The sequence below is a fragment of the Mugil cephalus genome, chromosome 3, assembly GCF_022458985.1.
Source record: "Mugil cephalus isolate CIBA_MC_2020 chromosome 3, CIBA_Mcephalus_1.1, whole genome shotgun sequence".
In the NCBI taxonomy this organism is placed as follows: Eukaryota; Metazoa; Chordata; class Actinopteri; order Mugiliformes; family Mugilidae; genus Mugil; species Mugil cephalus.
This window is the reverse complement of record NC_061772.1, coordinates 9,381,080-9,391,936: the sequence shown is the minus strand read 5'-3', so window position 1 is coordinate 9,391,936 and position 10,857 is coordinate 9,381,080. Positions and strand designations below refer to the sequence as shown.

General features: G+C 42.7%; 1 protein-coding gene across 1 annotated transcript in view; it reads left to right on the top strand.

The window, feature by feature from the left end:
- The first annotated feature begins 593 nt into the window (after positions 1–593).
- mafa (v-maf avian musculoaponeurotic fibrosarcoma oncogene homolog a (paralog a)) overlaps positions 594–10,857 on the top strand; it is a 68,533-nt gene continuing 58,269 nt past the window's right edge. Inside the window, exons 1-2 of the mRNA XM_047580590.1 lie at positions 594–2,287; positions 10,094–10,159. Of these exons, the coding sequence (XP_047436546.1) occupies positions 1,329–2,287; positions 10,094–10,121 (987 nt within the window). The 5' untranslated portion in view covers positions 594–1,328 and the 3' untranslated portion in view covers positions 10,122–10,159. The remainder of the gene's footprint in view (positions 2,288–10,093; positions 10,160–10,857) is intronic.

The following is a 10,857-nucleotide window of genomic DNA, read 5'->3' as shown; positions in this document are numbered from 1 at the left end:
TACCTCTCTCAGTGAAACAAAGACAATAGCAACACCGTGAACGTGTTTCTTTTGCAAACCACATATTTTTTCCTTGTCACACAACAACTTTTCGCCATTTGAGTGTACTTGCTGGGAGGGGAATCCCTTGCACTGGCATGTCCAAAAGGTGGCAGTGTTGAGTTTTACAATGGTGCGCAGAGGCACGACAAAGCTCCTCAATCCACCTTTCACCAGACTCTTTTTGGTCCTGTTAACGCTGTGCATCGTGCATATAAGTATCTATATCTAGTTAATATGGTTTAATGAAATTTATATGTGGTCTCTGATGGGCTGGGGGGGGGGGGGGGGGGGGGGGGGGCGTTTTCCAAGAGACACAACTGATAAAATGAACACGATGAATAACAGTGTTAAAAGAAATATTGTAAAATATAAAATGTTGCAAGAAAATAGCTCAATGTCCTGTTTATTAAAAAATTAAACGTAGTTATAGATGTTGTAGACATTATTGTAGATCTATCTATCTATCTATCTATCTATCTATCTATCTATCTATCTATCTATCTATCTATCTATCGTTTTGCTTTCTCTTTTCGAAATGTTCTGCATTAAGGCTCTTCTGATAGTGATTTAACATTTACTTCATTCCACGTGTAGAACAAAAGAAATAATAATAAACTCAACGTTTCTAAATCGTTAGCTTCGTAATATAAAACCCGTCATTAAAATTAAAACTGCTGGAGCAAAAGTGTCGTTGTCGCAGCTGACAGTCAGCTGGCGGCCTTTGACAGTTGAGAAAAGTTTTGTTTCAAGGGGCTACTAATATGTTAATTAGCTCTCGGAGTGTGCGACCCTATTGGCTCTTCGTCCGAGTCAATTTCCCTTTTGCAGCCTGACGTCAGGGCAGCTACAATGCTCTTAAACTCATCTGCTGTGTGATCCCTCTAAAAAATCGCCCCACCAGTCAGCGGCTCGTAACGTGCGAGGCTGCGTTTGCTCCCTTGCTTTTCGGCTTCTTCTCTGCCTCTCCGCTTGCGCAATGAAGAAACCGTAAAGTGTTAAATGTTTGAAATACAAAACCGCCGAATTTCACATGCTGAAAAGGGACTCCGCTACTCGTGCGCGCGGCACTGGTGTGTCTGTGCAATAGACTCTGCAAAGACAAACTACTCTCACACGCCTGCAAGTCCGCGGCTGCAAAAAGGACGCTGAAAAGCTAATTTTTTTTTTCAGTTTCAAGACAAAACGCTTAAAAAATCAAACTGGCTCACGTTCTTTCCAACCAACCCAGTTTGACAGCTGCTCTTCACCCCGCTTGGAGGACTGTCAGCAGCAGCAGCAGCAAGAGGATGGCATCAGAGCTGGCAATGAGCAACTCCGACCTGCCCACCAGTCCCCTGGCCATGGAATATGTTAATGACTTCGATCTGATGAAGTTTGAAGTGAAAAAGGAGCCGGTGGAGCCCGATCGCAACATCAGCCAGTGCAGTCGCCTTATCGCCGGGGGATCCTTGTCTTCCACCCCGATGAGCACGCCTTGCAGCTCGGTGCCCCCTTCCCCAAGCTTCTCGGCGCCCAGTCCGGGCTCGGGGAGCGAACAGAAGACACACATAGAGGATTTCTACTGGATGTCCGGTTACCAACAGCAGTTGAATCCAGAGGCGCTGGGCTTCAGCCCCGAAGACGCAGTCGAGGCGCTGATCAACAGCAGTCACCAGCTCCAGTCTTTCGATGGCTATGCCAGGGGCCAGCAATTTGCTGGCGCAGCCGGAGCAGGAGGCACCATGGCCGGGGAAGAGATGGGTTCCGCCGCAGCGGTGGTGTCGGCAGTTATCGCTGCGGCAGCCGCCCAGAACGGAGCGCAACACCACCACCACCACCACCACCACGGCCACCACCAGGCACCGGGCGTCCAGTCCAACGGCACTTCTGGGACAAATCATCCACACATGCGCTTGGATGATCGGTTTTCAGATGAGCAGCTGGTCACCATGTCAGTGCGGGAGCTCAACCGGCAGCTACGGGGGGTCAGCAAGGAAGAAGTGATCAGATTGAAACAGAAGAGGAGGACCCTAAAGAACAGAGGCTACGCTCAGTCCTGCCGCTTCAAGCGGGTCCAGCAGCGGCACGTCCTGGAGGGAGAGAAGACGCAACTCATGCAGCAGGTCGACCACCTAAAGCAGGAGATCTCCAGGCTGGTCCGGGAGAGGGACGCGTACAAAGAAAAGTATGAGAAGCTCATCAGCAACGGCTTCAGAGAAAATGGATCCAGCAGTGACAACAACCCCTCATCCCCGGAGTTTTTCATGTGAGTCTCGACATTATCGCGAAAAAAGAGAAAAAAAAAAATGAGTTACTCACCACGCTTAAAAAGTTTTCATTAGGAAACTTTTTTTTTTCATTTTCATTTTGGCGCAAAGCCCACTAGACCAAGAACTAATTTGCCAACTTTTTTTTTTTTTAATTTTATTCATTTTTTTTTTTCAAACAACAATTTCCTCAAGTCTGCAACTGTATTAGATTTGGAGGGTTTTGTCATCCGTGTTAATTTTGGAGAATATGCAGAAAACTTTCATCTACTTTTTGCTGTCATATTCGGCATTATATTATGCATAGCCTGTTTTTTTGTTTCGTTTTGTTTTTTCACCGCTGTTCATTAGATTTGCAGTGTTTGATTTTTTTCTGAAAGTTGATCCAACTTCATGTCGCAGTATACGAAGCGTGCACACAGCCACTAAGTATTCTCCGCTGGAGTTCATCAGCTTCAGCCCCCTTTTTCATCATTTTACTTTTGATCCAGTGTACAGATTCCAGTCAAAACTGCACCCATCGTCAATATGTTTTCTGGCCTTTGTTTTTTATTTTTTTTTTATCTTTTCCTTTTTATTTTATTTTATTTTATTTTTTTTTGTCTGCCATTCTTGGGAGGATTGCAAGCCCTGCCGTTTGACGCCACCTCATCTCATGCGTTTGCTTGTTATTGTGTTGAGCAACAACAAAAAAAGACTATATTCATTACGAACTCATGTTTTTACAAAGATGTGTTATTGAACTGGCCTGCATGCTGGACATGTATGGGTTTTTTTTCTTTCTGTGCTTGAAGATGTCCCCTTTGTCGGATGACTCCAGCATGACATTCTTACTTCATTTAGGCCTCCTCACTTTTTTGGGACAGCGACAAAAAAGTGACAGGACTCCCCCCCTCCTCCCTCCCCCCTTCTTGTAATCTATACCAGTGCATTTCAGCTGTGTTGAGGTGCACCACCATCGGCTGTCTTTAGGCTGCAGTGAATGCGCTGTGCATTCCTGGTGGAAGTTTGTCGGCGGGGATCCCGATGCGAGGGAAAAGGAAAAGACTTCACGATTAAGGAGACCCACCAGTCTATTTCCTGGAAGTTTAGTCTGTTGCTAAGCCTATATTGTTATTTAAAGATATTCCATTGTGCATTTGTCAAACCTCTGAATGATTTTTAAAGCGTAATTTAAGTACAAAGTTTTATAATCTAAGTTGCTACAGGTTGAAGCATATACATCACTAGGGTAATTATTAAGGAGACTGCTGCACAAAAGTGTTTTTTAATATTGATTTAGAGAAATTGGCTCGGCTCCAATTTACACACCGAGCAGTATTGTGCAGTGCATAAACAGCGCTTTTGCAGCATGTGCTTTAAAAACTGAAGTGTGAGAGCTCTGGACTCTCCCACTCATTTTTTATAATGTATTAAAAACAAAATGTATTGTTGGGGGAAGGTATTTCTCACAGCGGAAGTAAATTGCCATGCTTTTGGAAATGTATTTCTTCAGCGAACTGACGTATTTTGAACTGAAATGCACTAAAAAAAATATATATATATATATAAAATCTCGCCTGTTGTCATGTGGAAGTTAAGGAAAAGTAAGTCATCTCCGAGTCTAAAGAAGAGACGTTTGACATTCTGTTACGAATTAATCGTAACACTTTGAGATTTTTTTTTCTTTTCTTTTTTTTATCGTCAGTTCAGATGAGGCTGTTGTTTTGTCTTAAACGAACTCAATACTTGCAAAGCAATAACTAATTATTATCATCAATAATGTCTGGACATTGTTAGATCGTCAGGGACTGCCACCCTGCATGTACAAAACGAGGGAGAAACCATTCGCCAATAAATCATGAAAATATGTTAATTAATCTTTCATCTTACATATAGTATATATATATATAAATATATATATTTTGCTGTGCAAAATTATTTCACTCACTAACCATATGTGATGTTCATATGTGCTCGTTTTTCATTTCATTTTACAATTAAATGATATGCAATAAATGTATGTAACTGTCTTCAATAAGTTTCTCACTTTTCTTTTGACTGAGAGTTTTTGATTTTGGGATTGAATGGTACAGAGCTGAGAATCAGAACATGATGGAGATTAGTGCACGACACTTAACACCGCTCACAGTGACCATCCTTAACGCGTTTTCACACAAACCATTTCAACGACAATTTAACAACAAGCCGCCATTAGGTCATTTATCAGATTACTCTGACAGTACTCCCCTCTACACTATACGTATAGAGAAAATATAAGTGAAAGCGATTCCGGCTGACACAGTTCATCCATTTTGGCGCATAGACGCTGAATGGATGAATGTGGAGATGAACGTCCGGTGTTAAGTTAATGAAAACACGCACAGGTTATGCAGTGGTCTGTTGTTTTTTTTTTCTTTTCTTTTCTTTTCTTCGTACTACCCAAATTAACTGTGAATAATTAATAAACATTTTCACAGTACATTAACCACAACGCATAGACGCAGATTTTTTTGTTTCATTATTTCAACTCCCTCTCCATTGTTCTGCTCACAATCAATTTATTTTAGAAATATTATCTTTGCATATTCTATTTAAAATCTTACAGTCCACAAATTGCTTCCTCTTCTGTGTTTCTCCAAGCCCAGAATGGCTCACTATCTGATAATTACATCCTGTTAACTATATTGTAAAGTGTGACCTTTGATTGGTTTATGTGGTGTGTTTCTCTGTCGCTGTGTGCATGTGTGTGTGTTATGTGTGTGTGCGAGCTCATGTGTGGGGGGCATGTGAAAGCATATCTGTGACCTTACATAGGTGTGAATCTGAGCTGGTGCATTTCTTTGAATGACAGCGTGTAACTATAACATCTTCATATGAACTTCTTGTGGTTATGCTTTTTACATATTTGCACCCAGATTGCCCACCTCTTTTCTTGTTCTTTGCTGCCTGATCTGCATGCGTTTGCTGTGCCTGCATTTTTCCGACACTGTGCGCTCACCGCCATAAGCATGTCATCGTTCGGCTTTCCCCCGTTTGTCAGTGGTCTGGATGTGGGCCTGGAGCAGGCATGCTCTGGGAGGGGGGGTGCAGCGAGGGCACAGCCATGTCAGACATGCGAGGGGGCGTCGGAGAAGGTGCCAATTTAAGTCGGCCGCTGCGGTGAGCAGAAGAGGCTACGCGCCGCTGTACCCAATCCTGACATCCACTTAGTGTTTAGACATGTTATGTTGGCTTCCCTTAACGTAACTTTGAACTGAAAAGGCCACTTTTCTGAAACACAAGAAGAAAAGTTATTTCCTAAGTTCTGGGACAAGGAATGGCCTTGTGGGCATCTTGTTTCACTGTTCCAGGACAATTTGTTTGTTGAAACAGGAAGACCAACACGCCAGAATACACTGTGAAGAAACATAAGGTTTCTGTGGACAAACTCAAATTGAAATTAACAGCTTTTCGCGACTCAGCCACACTTCATGTTGGGGGGGGGGGGAAAGGCAGCACAAATTAGACACCTTCCATAAAAATCAACCCCGGCCTCGTGTTGACAAAGCACCGAGTGATCAACGCTTATTCCATAAAACAAACATTAATCTTTGCAGTTATAAATTTCATACTTGTGAAATTTACAGAAAGCCACCCTCTGCACCATCTGCCGTGGATGATGTGCGACAAAGCTCGGCCGAAAAAGAAAAGAAAAAAAAAAAGAAAAAGGCAGTTTTAACTCAACACTTGTATCCTTGTCTGAGGTGTGTGCTGCTGCTGCTGCTGCTGCTGCTGCTGCTGTGGCGGCTGATTTGCCCAGAGTGAGGGGAGAGACTGAGACAATAGTCGGGCTTGGGCTGAATTAAATGATTTTGCTGATGATTAATAGTGGTGGGGGCCACCAGCTCCTGCGATGTAGAGATGATAAATCGTGAGTGCAGCTCCGTGCAGCTGTGCCAGTGTTGGGTCTTAGCATGCACACACCAGGCAATTTACAGCCAAGCCGTTCTCCTTCTTCCTCAATTTATCTAATTACATCTATTTGATCCAAGCAGCAGCCTCGCTATATTTTGATATTTCATATTAACCACAACAATGTACGGAATGACTACAGAGGGAATAACTGTTTGCTTCGCCTCTTTAAGCTGTAGTTGCTACTTCAAAGACAGAATGATGTCTTCTTTACTTAGGCTTTGCCTCTTTAAAGGGCATGCATTTGTGTGGTGGGTTTTTTGATGTGTTTTGGGTGGTATGTAAAAAATGAAATTTTGGTTTCTGTTTAAGGCCGCTCTGTTAGACTCGAAAGCTTGTTTAGTTTGATTGTTTCCTCATTGGAATGGATCCGTTAAACCACTAATGTCTATGCGTTAAAACTAAAAACACCACCGCTCAGACACCAGAGAGGAAAACACAGTCGCCGGCCTACATGCAACGGCGCAAACACACAAACTGTAAGCGGCCCGGCACAGACTTGCCCCAGCTTTTTCTCATTATTGTTTTACAACGTATTATTCATTGCTTTTCTCCCTATTCTGCCATTTGTGTGACTCATGAACTCGAGTCTCCATGCTAAACGACATCTGCGCGAAGACAGATCTAATTTGCAAAAAGTTGTTTCCGCTTACATCCGTGGCACCACGGAGCGCCACGGTTACGTAAGTGATAAAACGATCGATCTCCCAGCGATGCACTCACGAGGAACGTTGGAGCTATGCGAGCTGACAACATAAGATGCAGCACAATGTTCACGCGAGTAGCAACATGCCAGTTGACAGAACCAAAAATAAAGGCTGGCTGGGGGTCTGACTTGTTTCAGGCTTTAGATGGTGCCAGAGGAAGGGCTGGAGACGACCCGCGTGTGTTGCCGTTTGATTGTGCACATCCCAACCACGCTCCCCAAACTCATGCCGGCCCACCTGCACAGTATGTGAGACGCTGATTAGTGGCAGGTTTAGATAATACGTGGGCTTGCATGTTTAAATGTCTCTCGTCTCTGCCTTTTGGAGGAAAGGATGAGTGGAGGTCAAAAGTTACAGCGCACCAGGCCACTCTCAAAGTCATTACAGTAATCCCTGCCCCGGGGAGCTCATGCTCATTTCCTTAGCCCAGAACTCACCGAATGAAAAGTACATGCACATCCGACATGGTGCGGTACACAGTAAATTCAAGACTACTTGCATTGCAATTTTTCTTTCACCCACTTCCTGTATTTCTCTCGAGTCTCGGTCACATTCTTGCAGCAGCACAGTTTTCAAAAGCTTTAACAAAATGCCAAAACTAATTTTAGTGGAAGTACTTCCGATTTTGTTTTTCATCAGCTAACATATTGTCGCTGCATGTGGATGGTAGTTCTATAAATACACAAATAATAAAGAATATAGAGTACAGCCGTTTCCATACGACGTGTAGGACAGGGCAGACACTTGATTAAAGCCTGGCAGGTTTAGCTTCACGCTGCCAAAAGTATTTCTCTTCTCACCCCACGCAGCTGAACAGAAATAAAGGTGACTTGATTAACCGTCAAGTGGAAATAGGGAATGGTTAAAAAGAAAAAAAAGACAGCCTTTGTACTAGCTTAACTAATCACAGCATCATAAAGGGGACTGTCCTGAAGTGTTTGTGGCGGCCGTGATGAGCAGTTAATTTTATTCTCACACCCACATCATTCGAGCATTGTATTGTGGGTGTTTCAAAAACACAACAAAGCAACCAGCAGCACTAAAAGCAAAATTCATTGTTCCTCCTCTTAAACATCCACTGACTGGGTGTGCTGAACTGAACTTTCAGTGTCAGTCTTGATTTTACACTTTGGTTGATAAAGACACGCATTTGAAAAAATACAGAACAAGTCCAGCTTTGTGTTTTAAAGGACAAGGAGAGATTTGTTGTCTCTTGCTTGATTAAATCCCAGAAGAACATATGAAGTTTACCACATCCTTCCCTTCTGTTGTTTTTTTCAGCAAGTTTGTCTATATAAACAGTATATAAAGGTCATTATCCTAAGCATGTTGGAAGCCCATTGCAGTACCACTGTATGTAAAAAAAAAAAAAAAAAATGATCAAGTGTGTCTTTAAAAGATTTTTCTGAAATTAAAGTGAAATCATAAAGGTTGGTTCAGCGAAACAGTGAGTTAACACCAACAGTCATTCTATGAATAAATGGAGTGTTCATAGATACCGACACAGTGTAGATGAGAGATACAGTACAGAGACACCCAGCCGTGCAGAATTAAAAGGGCATCAGGGATCGGTTAAGCTACTTATTTTATCAGAGTGTGCTTTGCTCTTCCTATACATTTCTTCCTCTCTTTGTGGCAGAAAGGGTGCTTCAAACAGACATTAAGCGGATACACGTGGTGTCATTAGAGAGTTGTCCTTGAAAGACTGGCTGCAGGTTATGTTGGTAATGAGGTGGTAGGGACTTGCTGGGGTAATTTTATATGTCTGTAAATGGACCCAAACCAAGAGGCTGTGACTTAAATAAATGCAGCGCCATCTCTCAGCAGTGCCACTGCAAAAGGTGACACAGAGAAGACGAATCATATAGGGCGAATAATCGTCAGAAGTGGCAAACGGTTGTCAAATTCATATAAATTTAAAAAAAAAATCACAATCACAGTTTCTGTGCGGTGTATATAAATTTTTCTCACATCTAATTACAACTTTTAAAGCTTATTATTATGAAATGTGGAGCTCCGGCTGAGCAATACACATGAGACACGGATCCAAGTAGGATTTAGATAATGTATAATATATAATATAAACATGTATAATGATCTAAATTCATGTCTTTTGCATTGAGAATATGTTTTTAGCACCTACAGTAGAAAATGACAATATTCAGAAGTGAAATAAAGTCAATCTCACAACATATAGAGAACATCTCCACATGTTTTTAACACGTGAGAAGCACCAACACGTCCCCCAGCCCCAAAGTGTTGGGAGTGTCTAAAGTCAGTTAATTCAGCGCAGTTCAGCCTCCGCTTTACATTTTCTTCAGGGCCATGATTAAAGTTTACACTTAGTGATTTAGATGCAGTGACGTGTGTTTCTGCTGCAGTGTCATCAGGCTGCTGTTTTCCTGCAGGTTCTATATACTTTGCAGCGGTGAGTTATGTGGCATTTATTTGAAAAGCCGATGATTTAAAATTTCCCTCACTGCAGCGTATTGGCAGAGTATTTCCACAACTGTCATTTCCCACAGCGTTTTAAAGGGCGCCTGCTTGGCTTCGAGGAAAAGCTAAGCTAATGCTTTCACACGTGTGGCAATTTATGAGGGATATGAATTACCGCCGTTTGGTCGACATGCTCACCTATGTGTGTTTTACTGGGGGCGCTTATAGAAGCTAAGGTGCAGGGAAAGTGTCCTCCTCTGCTGTTTATTTGTGCGCATGATGAATTCCTTCACTTTAAGAACAATTAATTGTGTAATTTAGTCACAACATGCAAGAATAGAGGCGCCGCTTTAAACACTGTTTTGCCTTTTCTGTGCGACGGCACTGTTCGCTTAGATATTTTAGTTTTGTCTCTTGTGGTTACTGTGTTTTGATGCATGGCTTCTGCCTGTAGAATCTATTTGCATGCAAATTTTTACATTTCCCCTCCGCATCAAACGCTTACTGTGATACATGTACTGTATCTCCGCAGACAGACAAGGTGAGAGTGAATCTCACTCAGAGTGGGCCGACTTGCTTCTCTGCGATTGTCTGCATGTGTCTGACGGAAAGGCAGAATGTGACACGCGAGCAGGGGAGGGAGAGCTGTTGACGGCACACGTGTTTGCTTTGATATTCTTTTATCTGGTCTGATGAGATTTGTCCGATCTCGTTTGCTCCTTTCTGCAGGTCATCGAGAAAATTCCTCCATCTGTGATTTCAGGCCCCAATCCTTCACGCCCTCGGATCCCTGAGGTAAAACACTTTTTACTTATCTCCCCAACTTCATAATGAGTGAAATAAGATCGGTCAAATGATTTGTGTACCTAGTGCTATAGATATACGTCATATAGTGATATTACTCAACATGTGTTTATTTTGCTATTGAATCACTGCGCAAATAAATCCACATGAAATAATCATTAATTAGACTCTACTAATACTAATAGAGAGATGATACAGAATGCTTTAAAGCATAATGCACATGTCTGCAAGGCTTCCATAATGCATACATAATGCACAGTGGTTTGTCAATTCCTATTCATATTCTTAAGAGCACACACCTTCTTCCTGTTGGCAGTATCTCTCCACATCACACCACTCTCTTTCTCCCCACTGCGATCACTTTGTGCAGCGGGGGCTGTAAGCATTTTCATCCAAATCCACGACGGAGAAAACCCACAGTCACCAACACACACAACGCTTGCGTGAAGTTTTCAAGGCGGCCCCGGATCGCCGGCACAACCAGCAGATTACAGCCACTCATTCAGATGCAAATTTCACGCTCAGATTTTGTCTTTTGCCTCGGGAAACAAGAGGGAGGAAGAGTGAAGAATGAGCTTCTAGTCTTGAAATCGATACGCGGAGACAGAGAGGAACCTGGGCAAATGTATGTTGCAGACCTAAATTGTTCCTGTAATGGTTTTACTGATCGCTCCGAAGCAAACCGCCAC